The sequence below is a fragment of the Gastrolobium bilobum genome, unplaced genomic scaffold (assembly GCF_033153095.1).
Source record: "Gastrolobium bilobum isolate Gb01-03AN ecotype WA unplaced genomic scaffold, APGP_CSIRO_Gbil_v1 utg113230, whole genome shotgun sequence".
Lineage (NCBI taxonomy): Eukaryota > Viridiplantae > Streptophyta > Magnoliopsida > Fabales > Fabaceae > Gastrolobium > Gastrolobium bilobum.
In genome coordinates, this window is record NW_026899317.1 from 35,853 (window position 1) to 52,288 (window position 16,436).

The window sequence follows — 16,436 nt, forward strand, 5'->3', positions numbered from 1 at the left end:
GTATTTTATTATTTAGAGTAAACACCATTTTTGGTTCCTAACAAAAAACACGGTCCCCATTTTAGTCCCTTACAAAAATAAATTAGTCAGTCAGTCCCTAACAAATTCAAAGTGGACCCATTTAGTCCTTTTGAGGGACTAATATGGGTCTTTTTTGAATTTGTGAGGGACCACGATTTATACTAAATGGGTCCACTTTGAATTTGTTAGGGACTAACTGACTAATTTATTTTTGTAAGGAACTAAAGTGGGGATCGTATTTTTTATTAGGGACCAAAAATGATATTTACTCTATTATTTAATTTGTAATATGTAAAAAAAAAATTAGCCAACCATATTCTTATCCTGTGAAGGGATTTTTTTTAATATAGAGCCGGCCCATACTTCTTTGGATGCACCCTTTCTAAAAAAGGGCAAAAAAAATTACATTTTAATCCCTTTTTTTTTATTCAAATGCCATCTCACTCCTCTCTTTTTTCCACTTTTGGTCAAGGACTATAAAGTGCAGGCCCGTACTAAATCACCTCCATGTGAAGACCAAGTTACTGTGCAAGCATTAGAAGCAGATAAGACTTCTCTGCCTAAGGAGTAAAGACCTAATGGGCACAACAATGGAGCAAAGAAAAGGCCTTAGATTGTTACTTTTCCCTTTGCCACTTCAAGGACACATAAACCCTATGCTTCAGCTTGCACACATCCTTCACTCAAATGGTTTTTCCATTACCATTATCCACACAAGTTTCAACTCCCCTAACCCTTCAAACTACCCCAACTTCAACTTCTGTTGTATTCAAGATGGTTTGTCGAAAAGCGAATCCTCTGCTTCGGATCTCTTAAATTTTGTCATTCGACTCAATGTTAGATGTGTAACGGTTTTCAAGGAGTGCTTGGGAAAGTTGTTGTCTGATATATCTGAGGAACCTATTGGTTGCTTGATCTCAGATGCTATGTGTTACTTCACTCAAGGTGTTGCCAACAGCTTTCAGCTTCCAAGGAATGTGCTGAGAACTGGTGGAGTATCTTCCTTTGTTGCTTTTGCCACCTTTCCATTTTTAAGAGAAAAAGGTTATATACCTATACAAGGTTGGTTTTTTTATTTTATTTTATGAGTTTTGAAAGGAATTTAGGTAGTCAGCACCCAATTATGAACTTTTATTAATAATTTAGCCAACAAAAATTTATACAGAAGAATTTCAATATAATAAATTAGAGGACATGGACATATATGTATTTATGTATCTAAGAAATTTTACATCACTGTTAGATGCTCAAGCGCACTTAAAGAAATATACTCTTAAGTGGAAATAAAATGTACATCAGTTATGAGACTGCTGTATTGAATAGACAATTTTTTACACTTAGCAATCTAAACATTTTACATCAAGTCATAATTTTTCATTTTATTTTTTTACACTTGCCGACAACTTTGTAAAATGGGTTCTGGAGAATTCGTTAATGTTAGGAAATTCAAGTGTGAATGATTGAGGGGAAAAGTCTCACATTAATTAAGAATAGACTAAGTGAGCATCATATAAGTGGACCCATGCACCTAATGTCTTAAGGTTTTTGGTTTGATTATGGTATTCCAAGTGCCTACTTAATGTCGGCAATCTCTTTCCGCCATGAGCTCACTCTCCACGGCTCAACAATTAGTATTAGAGCTAATGGTGGATTGATCCGTGGTAATTCGAGTATGTCTTGATGTGGGAAGCCAACCACGTGAATACTCGAAAAAGCTTTTCTTGAGGGGGAAAGAATTTGAGTTTGATTGTAGAGTTTTAAACCCACTTAATATCATTGTTCAATTGACTCGTAATTGATTGCCTCTTCCCACCATAAACTTCCTCTCCACAGCCCAACAGTTAAAAGTGACAGCATTAAGATTTAACACTTAGCATTTACCCCAAAAAAAAAAAATCTAACACTTGCCAATTTATCTACTCTATTTCTGCATGTTGCACTTAGACTCTAAACTGGAGGAGACATTGGAAGAGTTACCACCACTCAGAGTGAAAGACTTACCTGTGATTAACACGGAGGAGCCAGAGAAATACTATGAATTAATATGCAGGTTTGTCAACGAGACCAAAGGCTCATTAGGAGTGATTTGGAACTCCTTTGAAGAGTTGGAATCATCTGCACTTGTAACACTGAGGCAAGAATGTTCCATCCCAATGTTCCCAATAGGTCCCTTTCACAAGTACTTTCCTACCTCCTCTTCATCTAGCTGCAGCTTAATATCACAAGACCAAAGTTGCATCTCATGGCTAGACAAACACACACCCAACTCTGTTGTCTATGTGAGTTTTGGGAGTGTTGCTGCAATAACTGAGACACAGTTCTTGGAGATAGCTTGGGGTTTAGCCAACAGCAAGCATCCATTTTTGTGGGTGGTTCGACCGGGACTGGTTCATGGCTCAGAGTGGCTCGAACCCTTGCCAAGTGGGTTCGTGGAGAATATGGAAGGCAGAGGCCATATTGTGAAATGGGCTCCACAACAAGAAGTGCTAGCACACCCAGCTACAGGTGCATTTTGGACTCACAATGGTTGGAATTCAACGTTGGAGAGTATTTGTGAAGGGGTTCCTATGATATGCATGCCATGTTTCACTGACCAAAAGGTAAATGCAAGGTACGTGAGTCATGTTTGGAGGGTTGGCTTGCAATTAGAGAACGGAATGGAGAGAAGGGAAATAGAGAGGACCATTAGAAAATTGATGGAAGTTAATGTTGAAGGGAAGGAGATTAGAGATAGAGCCTTCAAATTGAAGGAAGATGCAAAGCTTTGCCTCAAGCAAGGTGGTTCCTCTTGCTCTTCTTTGGAAGGCTTGGTTACTTATATTTTGTCATTAGAATCAAATATAAGGGTTTAGTGTTTTTCATGCAATTTTTTTTTTTCTAATTGTCAAATCACTTTCGGGGTTAAAACTCAAAATAATCATGTAAGGGTAATACTTTCTCATCATTAAGGGACTACCAAAGTTAAACATTCATTTATGTACTCTGATTACATTACATTTTTGTTTTGAAAAATAATGCAGTATGTAATTGCAATATAGACTATGGTTGGAGTTTGATTTTATTTTTTATTATTTTTTACATTTACTTTTGTGCAGCTATGGTTTGGTCCAACGTTCCTTGTTAGGATTAGAAAAAAGGCTATGCGCTAACGAAAATTTGTTGCCTAAAATAAAATTATAGGTGTTTTTTTTCATGAATTTTAAATAGGGAAAAGTTCACTAATTCCCCTGTAATTTGTTTTAGAATCATTTATGTTCCTGTGATTATTTTTTATCACGTATGTCCTTGTGCTTTTTGTAAAAAATAAAAAATCACAGAGGCATATGTGATAGAAAAAACCACAGGGGCATAAGTGATTCTCAAGCAAATCACAGAGGCATTTGTGAGCTTTTCTAGGGGTGTTAACGAGCCGAGCCGAGCCGAGCTTTGGTCTTAACGGGCTGAGCCTGTGTTCAAATGTGTCAGACTGGCCTTAGCTTGTTACCTGTTACGAATATAATATCAGCCTGTAGCCTGGCTCATTTACAAAAAAATAAAAGCCTTGTTTAGCCTGTTTAAAACAATAATACAACAAAAATTAATCCAAACAAAATATACAATCAACAGCACTAGTAATTCCATAAATATTCATAAATTTAATGTATATCCAAATAGCATAATATAAAACAAAATCATTTAAAAAGTCTGTTTAATTAATAAAATGAAATGAAATGAATTGAGAAGAGAGAGAGCTATCACAAGTAGTATAAAAAATAAAAAAAATAAAAAAATAAATAATATATTAGGCAAGCCTGAGAGGTTCTATGGCCGAGCTTTTGAATTGGAACCTGAGATCTTTTTATTAAATGAGCTTTTATACAAGTCCAAGTCTGGGTCCAACAATCAATTTTAGACATGTAAGCTCAGGCCTTCACGAGCCGAGCCAAAGGTCTCTGGCTCGTTTAGCACCCCTAAGCTTTTCCCTTTTAAATATGTGACATGTGTCCCATGCAAATATAAAAGTCATGATAAAGAAATTTCTCGCTTCTTATAATTAGAGCATTTAATTGTTAGGTATATGTAGCATGCATTTACTGACAAGAGCTATTGATTTGGGGCCATAGAGATTTTATTTGAATAGGCCATATTTATTTCAAATCTTTTAGCAACCGGTAGATGTCAATTTTAACACCGTTTTTGTATATTTATGATTAATTCGAGAATTACGTTTTTATAGGTCGATTTTATATTACTTTAAATTCAACACCTAATTCACTCATGATATATACACACTGAAATTATTGTGATTATCTATGTATATATTTATTTTTAAATTTAATTTAAAACTTAACAGTGATTAGTAGTCGTAACGAGACAAAATTTATGTGCGAGGTCAGGATTTAGATCTTTACTTTATCGAAACCTTATTTAATTATCATTCTTGGCCTCAAATTTCACGCATAACCGATAAACCACCCTCCCCAAAAAAAAAAAAAAAATAATACCAAAAAAAAAAATGTCAAAATTGATGGAGTAAGGATCCACTCTGTTAAAATTGATGGGGTGAGGCCCAATATCGTCCTAGGCTAATCTATATTTTCGGTTTAATTAAGTTCTAAGCCACTTAAACTCATGACCGATTGATTAATGAGGCCCACACATTATTGGGCTTTATTAGTGATCGTAACTGTGAGTTTCTTGCACAGAGACCTATTATCATTGTGAGATCTAACTTGGAACAACCCCCGGGATTTCTGAGAAATTCTTAGATATAGTATTCCATTTTTAATATTTTAAAATAAAACAATTATATATATAATCACACTCAGATGATCTAGTTGCATTGTATATTAGCATTTTTCCTGGAATTTCTGTTCAGCATCTTGGGGTTGTTGCAAGATGGGCCTCGTGATGTCTCTGCAGTCCTCTAAAATAAATAAAAGCAAGATGCCATCGTCAGGCAGAAATGACAACTCTATAGTAAAGTTGTTTCGGTATACGCAATCAATGGAAAACCAATATATATAAAAAAAAAAATCAACTCTAACTTAATAAAAAGATTTTATTATAACCATAGTTAGAGTTTAGAGAATGATTGACATAAAGTAAAAGTTAAAAAGTATATGTTTACAAGGAGGGATATTCTTACTACCAAAATCTTCTACTATCAACTCGTTACTTATGTAATCACCATTGGATCAAGATTTTCTCTTTTTTCAAAAAAAGTTTAGCATTCTCTCTCTTTGATTCAATGGTGATTAGATAGGTAGTAAATCAGTAGTAGAAAATTTTGATAGTAAGAATATCTTTCGTATATGTTTACAAATAATATAAAGTTAAGAGGTAGTTTTATCCTATTCTCCTTAATCAAAATATAAAGTAAAAAAGGTAAAATACTAGATTTATCAGAATTGACAATTGACAAAAGCCAGAAATGTGATTACTTTTTGTATTTTTAATAGATTATTAGCCGCAAATGATTATTAACCTAGTGAACGCCAGTTACTGATAAGGTCAGTTCAGCATGCATAATAGACGGCCCTAACCAAAAAGAGTCGTAAATCAAGAATGTATATGTGTGGGTTTGGTGTGGACCTTCGTGGGTGATTGGTTCGAACGGTAAAGCAGCTAGATAAGACATCAAATCGTTGAAAGAAGCTTCTTGGGACAAATCACTCAGGTAAACAAACCATTGATTGGGGAGGAAAAAAAAAAAGATTGTTCATGCATTGAAATAAACGCAACCTTATAATAGTAATCACATGTACATGAAGCACAGATGAAGCTAATAGATACGTTTCAACGTCCACACAGTTACCTAAACTAAGCGTCTTCGTTGTTAATCTAGTGAAATCCAAACCATTATTATGTACCAGATTATAATCTAAGGAAGGAACATTCTTAATTTGAGCTTGTTGCATTTAGCATGTTATATATTTGGGCATTCGGTATTAAAAACAAGCATTAAACATTCTCTCTCTTTTCTGTCTTATTCTATAAATGTTTTTGTTCACGCATTAAGGTGAAGACGAGATTTAATCTCAAATTCTTAAAATTAATTATAAAAAATTATATTAGTTAAATTAGTTAGTCCCTCTAACCACACAGTCATTTATCTATAAATATATTATCTTTAGAATAAATGGCCTTAAGTTAATCCGACACTCATTTGTTTATGAACTGAATCAGAATATGAGATATGGATCTATTTTTCGGATAGTGAAATATGTTGATCTGAAAGATATGAGAGAGGCAATAATATAGACCAGAGCCCTAAGTTATCTCCGATTAGCCTCATGTATACTGAGGGTGCTAAGGGGAATGGTGTGCATGGGCTTCAGTTATGGTTATGGCAAGAATTCAACAAAATAACAGCTAAGGAAAACGAATGAAAAAGATGTAGAGTAAAGGAGCTAAGGTCTTTTTATATAAGAGGTTAGAGATTCTCTCTTAATGTATTAAGTGTGATCCCATAACCATTTTTACCCCTGCGGGCGCCACTAGGTATGAGGCTACATGACCCATGACGTGCAAAGAGTCATGTGTGCGTGAAGAGTGTGAGAGGACATATTATGTGCAAAGAAATTATGTGCTTTACGTGCTGAATAATAATGGGCCCACTAAGCAGACAAGAAACAGGTCAGATAGGTCCATTTAGCCTGACCGAACAATTTATAAATATGTTGAAATATTTTAAATAAAACACATCAAGTTCAAGTTCGTCAAACACACGTAATATTTCACATTTGATATGTTAGCATTTTCAACATCAATTTAATCAATTTGGAATAAATTGTAAGAAATTAATTATATTAAAAAATTGATTCACATTAATATATTCATGAGTTTTTGAATCGCATACGCAAAACAATTAAAAATTAAAAATTAAATGTAAAACTTCTATTAAAAAAAGGTTTTAGTTTTATCCTTTAACATAACACAACAAACTTTCCTACCCTCACAACATTTTGTGGGGCCCACACTTTTTAAAACAAAAAAATAAATAAAAAATTATGGCACGCAAAACGAATCTCTATAACATTACACAATCACTTTTCCTACAACATAACAATCATAAAACCCTTAAAAAAAAGACCGCGCTTTCCTAACCAACTGCGTTGGTTCCAATCAATAAAAATGCCTTAAGTCTCTTAATCATGTGGTCCTATCTTCGATCTCAAAATTTAAGTGTATGGAATCAACGGACAAGATTGAGAGTGTAACTTAGATTGGTGTAAAATGATCCTTACCCTATATGAGGTAGGATCCTTTGACACCAGTGTCAAATTTCAAATTTAACACCTCATCTGAGAGTCATTAGATCAAAAAAGATCAACGACTCTGATTTGTAAGCATGTGACACCATTGATCTTTTTTTATCTAATGGCTCTCAGATGATGTGTCAAATTTGAAATTTGACATTGGTGTCAAAGGATTCTACCTATATATATATAAATATATATATATATATATATATATATATATATTATCATAAGCTTATCTCCGGCCACCTTAAAACTACGTCGTTTTAATTATTTATTTCCTTATATTTATTGATTCACCTTTGAATAGTTATGATTCTTTTTTCTCTCTCTTCATTTATCACTATTGATCCATCTTTGTACGGTTATGATTTAGTAGCCAGAGATAAAGTTATCTCCGGTAGCTTGAGAAATGATAAGCCCATATATATATATAATCTTAACGTAAAATAAATAGTTTGTTCACATTCTAAAATAAGAGAGTGATTGTGCGTCGTCGTAACTTAATAAGTTACTAATATATAGAAATATTCAGAATCAATGTCCATTTTTAATTATTTGACCACAAAGCATATGCAGTATAATTTATTGGAAATGAATTCTTTCATGTTTCAAAAAACATGACACGGTCACGTGAGATAATTATAACCATATGAATTACTGATTATGATTTAGTAACTACCTAACCCAATGGGTGCAGCTCAGTTGGTAATTTGGCGCTGAGTTAGTGGGGTTGGATATGTGTTCGATTCCCGCTGAATGCATTCTTGGGGAGGGGCTGAACCTTTAGCCATCACTGTTCCCCCGCACTCCGGATTAGTCTCATAGCCGGCTCAAAGAGTCGAAGCTCGTGGGGATACCGGTGGGAGCCAACTCGTCTCAAAGAGATAATTAGGGTTGGGTAACTCCAAAAAAAAAAAGTAACTATTTTAATATTTTCTCGCTTTTCTATTCTATTATCATTGATCCATCTTTATATGGTCATTATTGTCCATATAATCATATCATATATTTTTTTAACCTAAGAAGATTTACGTACGTAGATTTGTCCTCTCTTTTTAACCAACCTTTTTTTTTGTGGTAAAGGTCGTTGATTACCTAGTAGCCGTTTATTTAGAGAGCTAAAAGGGTTTAAAAATACAATGAACCAAGCAAATGGACCCATAAGAAACGTAATTGACGGCTAGATATGGGCCACAAAATAAGCAGGTCTCAGCCCTATCCTTCCAACTGAAACCAAAATAATAAAATGACAACTAAAGAAAATCATATCCCATGATGTAATAGCAACTAGTCATGAACAGCATTGTGAACCTCCACGTGTTGACTGCCTATCTCTTATATAGCTGTCAATATTGGTCGAACCGGCCCATTTAAGTGAAATAGAGTCAAAAAGTCCACAATAATATAAGTCTACATAGAGTAAAAGCTCTATGGGTTAAGGCCAACTTGTGGGTCTTTCAAAAAGTCCTATGTAATTTTTTTTTAAAGATCTTATTACAAGCTCAAAGATGCAATCAGTGTTTCTTATAAAAATTGATCCTATTACTTCGATATTATGTCTTAATCAGTAACTATTTGTTACGAGTCCCATATTATAAGGTTTTGAAACTCTCATTTTTTAAGATAATTTTTAGGGTAGTAACCGATCCATAATACTATTACGCTGCACTTCCCACTTTATTGAACAGTTCCATACTCATTTGCAATCATCCTTACAGCAAGGTTTAAAAAAGAAAAGGAAATTAGGCGCAGTTCCAACTATCATCCATTTACAAATAATTGATTTCTATCCAAACTCAATAGGCGATAAATATAATTATTTTTTGGATTGCTCCACTGGCTTTCGGGGCTTCGTCCTGACCAGTCCGACCCGAGCAGGTTACCTAGCATTAGCAGGTGAGTCTCCCAGCGAGGATTTTCTGCATACACAAAGTCTCGAACTCGAGTTCTTGCTTAAGCGAACCCAAGTACCTTACCACTTGAGCCAACCCCCCATTGGTATAAGTATAATTTTATTTTATTTTTTTGATAACATTAAGGGGCGAAGCCCCAAACAAAAACAAACTAACAACCAGAAACAAAAAATAACTATCCAGGGTCTATATCCCTACAAGAGGAGATTCCCTGAAGATCGTGATCAAATAACTGAGCAAGGTGAAACGGCATAACTCTATGACTCCAGAATCCAGTATCTTTGTGAAGAGCAGACTTGGCTAACCAATCAGCACAGGAATTAGCTTCTCTTGGAATATGAGAAAGCGTTACCTCCCAATCCTGACCGATGAGTGCTTGTATCTTAGCCACTATACGAGGCTGACAAGCTGCATTGCAATCAGCAAGCAAAGAGAATACTTCAGAAGCATCTCCTTCTAGTTCCACCTTCTTAAATCCCAGTTGCCAAACCAATTCCAGACCTTTTAGAGTTCCCCAAAGCTCCGCCATTAAAGGAGTGCAAGCACCAATATGATACTCAAAGCCTCCCAACCAAGAGCCATCATCAGATCTGATAATCCCACCACAAGCAGCCACCTCAGTATTCCTTTCAACTGCCCCATCAATATTAATCTTCACCCAATTTAACCTTGGAGGTTTCCATAAACTCATACGAGTTGGATGAATGCTAGTAGTAGCCATAGCCTTCCTACCCATGCAGTTACGAACTTCCTCTATATACATAGCAATTATGTGCGTTCCATGGGTTGGATGCTTGAAGTTAGTATCATGGACACTTTTGTTCCTCCATCCCCAAATGAACCAACAAGAGATAAAAAAGACATCATGCCAATCATCTGAATTACTTTGATTCCAAGCTTTTGAGATATTATTTTCAACCCAATCTCTAAGATCCAAGCTGTAGAATAAGCTTTGCCGATTAGCTGAAACCAGAGAATTCCAAACACTTCTAGCATGCTTACAATCTCTTAGAACATGGAGGTTTGTTTCCAACTCACCAGGACATATTTTACAATGACCAGATTCCCCACTCCATCTAGATGTGCGGTCTTTAGTAAGAAGGAGGCCATGCATTATGATCCACATACAAGATTTAACACGTTGAGGCCCATGCCATTTCCATATGGTAGTCCAAGAATTTTTCAACGGCATGAGAGGGAAACCAAGCATGTTATAATACGCGGTTTTAACTAAAGAGCAGCCAACCTTTTGATTTCTCCAAATAATGCGGTCATTTCCATCCGATGCGCTAGGAATGAGAGCAGCTTGGATCCTTGCAACAGCTTGATCATTGAGATATTGACGAATATAGGGAAAGTTCCATTGACCAGAATTGCTGTTCACGAAGGCACTAACAGGGAGATTCAACTCCAAACCAGTTGGAGTACGAGTAGCCAGAGAGGCAAGACACTCAGTTAAACCCAACCAATTGTCTGTCCAAAATAATGCATCATTACCGTCTCCAATCTCCCATTGCATTGCTTGAAGAAAAGATGGCCAAACACTACACAGATTTTTCCAGAAGTATGAGTCATATGCTTTATGATTTACTTCCCTTCGAAGATCCAAACCTCTCTTATATTTACTTGTTACAACTCGAACCCACAACGAATCGGGCGAAGTAAGTATCGTCCATGCAAGCTTGTGAAAGAAAGCCATATTTTGGACACGAAGGTTAATCACCCCTAAGCCACCCATGCTCTTAGGCTTGCAAATATTATCCCATGCAACCAGATGAGATCTCCGTTGACCATTTTTATCACCCCAAATAAAGGCACGCTGCAACTTCTCTATTTCATCACAAATGGCTACAGGAAGCAGACTGTGTTGCATTTGAAATATAGGAGTTGCTGAAATAACGGAGTTGGAAAGTGTAATTCGACCGGCAAAAGATAAGACCTGGTTACTCCAACCAGATAACTTGTGCCTAATTCTTGCAACAACATCAGCATAATGGTCTTTGGTTGAAGCCACACACATTTGTGAGTTTGCTTGAAGCCACACACATTTGTGATATCATCTGCAATGTGAGCATCTGTATTTTTCGAGAAAAAAATACTAGATTTCGGAATACTAACCTTTAGGCCAGACATTGAACTAAAATTCTCCAAGCAATCCACTATAACTTTGATTTGATCTAGAGAAGCTTCTGCAAACAACATCAAATCATCAGCAAACATCAGATGGGCTATCTTAGGACCTTTTGATCCCACGGAGATTGGCTTCCATCTCTTATTGTCAACCGCATCTTGAATGAGATGAGACAATTTTTCCATGGCTAGAACAAAAATGTAGGGAGATAAAGGATCACCCTGACGAACTCCTCTTGAAGGAAGGAAATCACCTGCAATGGCTCCATTCCAAAGCACTGAGACCTTATCAGAGTTGATACAATTCATTATAATATTTGTGAACCAGTGTGGGATTTGAATTTCATCCAAAATTTTACGAACAAACTCCCAATTTAACATATCATAAGCCTTTTCCAAGTCGATTTTAATTGCCATGAAACATTTTCTTCCTCTCATTCTACGCATTGAATGGATCAGCTCTTGGGTGATGATGATGTTGTCCTGGATATGTCGTTTAGGAACAAAACTAGCTTGGAAGGGAGACACCATCTCTTCCATTAGGGGCTTCATTCTGTTAACCAGAATTTTACTGAGGATTTTATAAATGACATTGCACAAAGAGATTGGTCTGAGCTGCTTAGCACTTTCAGGTCTCTTTACTTTTGGAATGAGGACCAGAAGAGTCGAGTTCACAAGGTGAATCAGATTGGGATTCTGAAACATCATGTTAACATCCTTAATAACATTAGTCTTAATAAGACTCCAATTCTTATGAAAAAAGGCAGCTGGAAAACCATCTTCCCCTGGAGCTTTTGACCCATTGATACTAAAAACAGCTTTTGAAATTTCGTCATCCGAAAGATTACGAGTCAGATTAGATAGCAGATCATCGTGCAGAAGGGGCCAAGTAGTCTTTGATTTCACCCAATCTCGATTAAGGACTTCCTCACTAAACAAGTTGCTATAGAAATCTGTTACCAATTGATGAAGTTGTCTAGCTTCCTTCACCCAAATCCCATCAGAATTTTTTAACTCAAGAATCCTATTCGAACTTCTTCGAGTAGCTGTTTTAATGTGATAGAATTTGGTGTTTCTATCCCCATCATTTATCCATTTCACCCTGGCTTTTTGAAACCATAAGATCTCTTCTTGTATGAGAACCGCATCAAGGTCCTTCCTAACCTCCTTTTCTCTAGATTGGAGAGATAAGTTGGTATGATAATCAACATGATTCTGAATTTCTGCAATACTATGCAATAGGTTAGTCTTCCTATTGAAAATGTTGCCAAAGACTATCTTGTTCCATCTTTTTAAATTTGGAGTCAGATCATGCAGATTCGTTCTAGTGTCTTTCACAACATTCCAGCTCCTAGCCAGAAACTGCGTAAAGTTATAATGCTTCATCCAAGCAATCTCAAAGCGAAAGGGACGATTTTTCCAACCTGTGTCCAAGTTAGACAAGTAGACCAAAATGGGACTATGATCAGAATAAATCCGTGGAAGTACCTTAACGCCAGCATCAGTAAAGGTAGTCTTCCAACTTGCATTAGCACAGGCTCGGTCCAGCCTCTTAAAAACACGATCAAGATGAAGAAACTTCGGACCCTTCCATGTAAACCAAGGACCTGATCCTCCAAGATCCAGCAGCTTGCAATTATGAAGAACATTTGCAAAATTGGAACATCTGTTTAAGTTAACTCTACAGCCACCTTTCTTCTCATCCCGATTTGCTATTTCATTAAAATCCCCAGCCACCAACCACGGCCCATTACAATGGAGACTAATGTTTAGCAGATCATCCCATAGCTCCTTTCTATTTTCTTCCCTAGGACTCGCATAAACTGCCGTGCAAGAAAAGGAAGGAACATGAAAATTCTGAACTTTAAAATGAACAAACTGTTTTGTGTGATTAACAATTTCAACGAGACCAGTCTCATCATTCCAGAGGATCCAAATACCCCCTGAGTAACCTTCTGCCTCTTGAACAAAAGCATGCTTAAACCCAGATTTTCGGATAATGTCAGCAGCTTTTTGACCACTACACCGAGGTTCTAGAATCACTACAATACTAGGCTTATATTTCCTAGTAAACAGAAAAAGCGATTTTTGAAACTGAGGTTTCACTGCTCCCCTACAGTTCCAGAAGAATAAATTCATTAAAAACTATGTTGAACGCAAGACTCCAAGGTTCTTGCATCCTTCATTCTTGAAATATCTTCCTGGTGAACTCTGTCCACCTCCATGCACGTAGAGATGGTTGAGGTTTCAGGATTTTGGATGTCGCTGCTGTTGTCAACTGATATATCAGGACCAGTTTTATGAAATGTGAGATTATAAAGTATAATTTTTTGTTTAGCTTAATTGTAGCACAATCAGAACAAGCATAACAAAAAATTGTCTTAAATAGCAATTATTGACTTTTAACGGAGACAGGAGTCTGTTGCTTCATAGGAACAAAATCTAACACCCCATCTAGTCGCTTTGATTAACAATGCAATAACCAAACAAAACAAACAAATTAATGGCATTAACTTTCCCCACCGATTCTGTTTTGTTCTTTAACTGTATCACATTAATTTAACCATCTTTTAATCCCTAGCTAGGTGAGTCCCACGAGGGAGTGTATCATTGAGCTTACTCATCTAAGACAAAAATTAAGAGAACCAATTAAGCGAAGCGAAGTACAAATTAAATAAACTCAAGTCTAACTGCCTACAGCAGACAAATTTCCTTGGATCCTGAAATGCCAGCTTTTGTGTAATTCTCTTTTGAAATTGAGCTAAATACCAGAGTTGTAACCAAATCAGGTTTCCAAATAGTGATTGTACGTGAAAATAGCCAACGGAGCACGGTGAAACATGTCTGTATCAAGGAGCAAAGTAAAATGATTAATTGAGCGTATCGTTGTTTGCTATAGCCACACGTGACTTAAGGTAGAGCTTTTATGATCTGTTTGCAACTTTGCTTAATTTCATCAACCAAATGAATGAACCTCCAACTCACATGCACACGATCCACTGATCGAGTACAATCTCATTCGCCCTATTAATCTTCTACACGTTAACAACTTAGGTAGAGTCCACTACCAATCTACCTCTTGGATTATAGCAGAAATACAAGACATTTGCAATGTTTATTAATTAATAAAACTTCGATGCATAAATCAAGGATATTACGTAATGCTAAAAAATTTAGTACTCATCAACTATGTCTCATTGTTTTTAAGTATCAAATTGTTATCATATATTATAAATTTTATGTACACATAAATTGACTTCCGAATTGCACGGGAACTTCCATGTCTCCGTGATAATTGATTTTGCTTGAAAATGTAAAAGATTCTAGTATTTATTTTTCCTCCCTAACAACCTCGTTTTTTTTTTGCTTAGATTTTGTATTTTCCAAATTAGAGAGAGAGGTGAAAATTAAATTTCTCCGCATGTTATACGTATTAATTAAATTTACTTGTGTTTTTTATAATTATGTTGATATAAAATTCTAATAAAATAAATAATAACATATTTTCATTGATTTAATTTATAATTTATCATGTTTACTGAAATAAAAAATATAATTTATCATAATCTTTACTGAGTAGTGTTGGGATATTTAAGTGTTGATGAATTTCACGTTAGTTGGTAATGGACTAAGTTAAATGAATATAAGCGGGGGAGACCCATGTATCCAATGTTTTAAGGTTCTGAGTTGAGATGTGGTGTCAAATCCACTTGATATGGTTTGTCTAGCTTAGTCCATTGGTGATGGTTTTCCGTCACAGGCTCCTCCTAGACTCACATAATGGTGGTATCAATTTTGGGTTGGGCTCGGGTTAGCTAGGAGGCAGATTGAGTACTTTGGGCATGGATACTCGGTTGAGCAAGAACATATCAATTTTGGATTTCACACTTGAGGAGAAGATTATTGGGTTATTCTAGTATGATGAATCTCACGTTAGTTCATAATGAGGTAAGTGAAGTGTATATAAGTGGTTGAACCAATGAACTCAATACCTTAAGGTTTTGAGTTAAGATGTGGTGTCAAATCCACTTGATATATTTGATTTACTTTTAACTCATTAATAGTGATCTCCGGTCACTGACTTTCCGTGGACCCGAGTGACAACTAATAACATAAATTCACCCTTTATAATCTCAATTTTAGTTTGCAAAGTAACGAATTTATACTTTTTTTTCGTTTATCCATACCCAGTTTTCTAAAATACTGGGACATGGTAAAATAAATTCGCTCACATAAAATTGCCCACATCTGTATTTACCCGTGCAAAATAATTGGCAATTTAAAGGGAGGGGACACAGCAAATGTACTAACGTAGAGAGACCCAGAATAATTTATAGTAATATAACGAGAGAAGTTTGACAAGTCAAAAATCGCAAATGCCTCCAATGCCAAATCAAATCACAGTTTTCAAAGAATTCTCCCTTTGTTGCCTAGTTAAGGAAAAAAAGCGGGAGATGCAAATGGAAGAAGGGGGCAACAGGAAAGAAGGGCCCCACCAACTCGGTTGAGAATTCAGATATAGGGGCCAAAGGTACCCATCAAAATCCAACCAAAAATGTACGTGTAATTAATTACATCCCCACAATGTATATCTCATCCCTCTTTACTCATCCACACCACCAGTTTTGCTTCAATTTCAATACCTAACGGGGTAAGCAATCCACGTCTATCCCACAGAAATAATTTAGGTACACCCTCGCGGCGAGTCAGTGTGGTGCGACGGATCAATTAAAATGAGGTATTTTATATGATGTGAATACAAATTTTCTGTGATGTGTATAAAAAAAATTTTAATTAATTCAAATATACGGGCTGGATCAGAAATGCTCTCGTATCCATCCTTCAAAAACTCTCCCTCTCTTTGTCAGCGTTCTCAATGACCGTCGATTCATCAATACAATACAATATGTTTTCCCATACCCATATCAGATACATTGAAAAATAAAATTTTGGAATACCAGTGCTTCATAGCCAGATTCGGATGCACAAATCATTGCCCAAAAACCCACTTATTTTTGGTTCACAGCCACCAGAAGAAATCAACCCATATACGAGGTTTCAAATGGCCATTCTACATGGGACAAGAGTTAAAAGTAAAGGCAAAGCAAGTAATTATATAAAAGAGCTA

General features: G+C 35.9%; 1 protein-coding gene across 1 annotated transcript; it reads left to right on the top strand.

Moving 5' to 3' along the window:
• The first annotated feature begins 611 nt into the window (after window positions 1–611).
• Window positions 612–2,873, top strand: LOC133289532 (UDP-glycosyltransferase 76B1-like). Its single transcript, XM_061487502.1, has 2 exons — window positions 612–1,083; window positions 1,966–2,873. The coding sequence occupies exons 1-2, from the start codon at window positions 612–614 to the stop codon at window positions 2,871–2,873; spliced, it is 1,380 nt and encodes a 459-aa protein (XP_061343486.1).
• The last annotated feature ends 13,563 nt before the right edge of the window (window positions 2,874–16,436 follow it).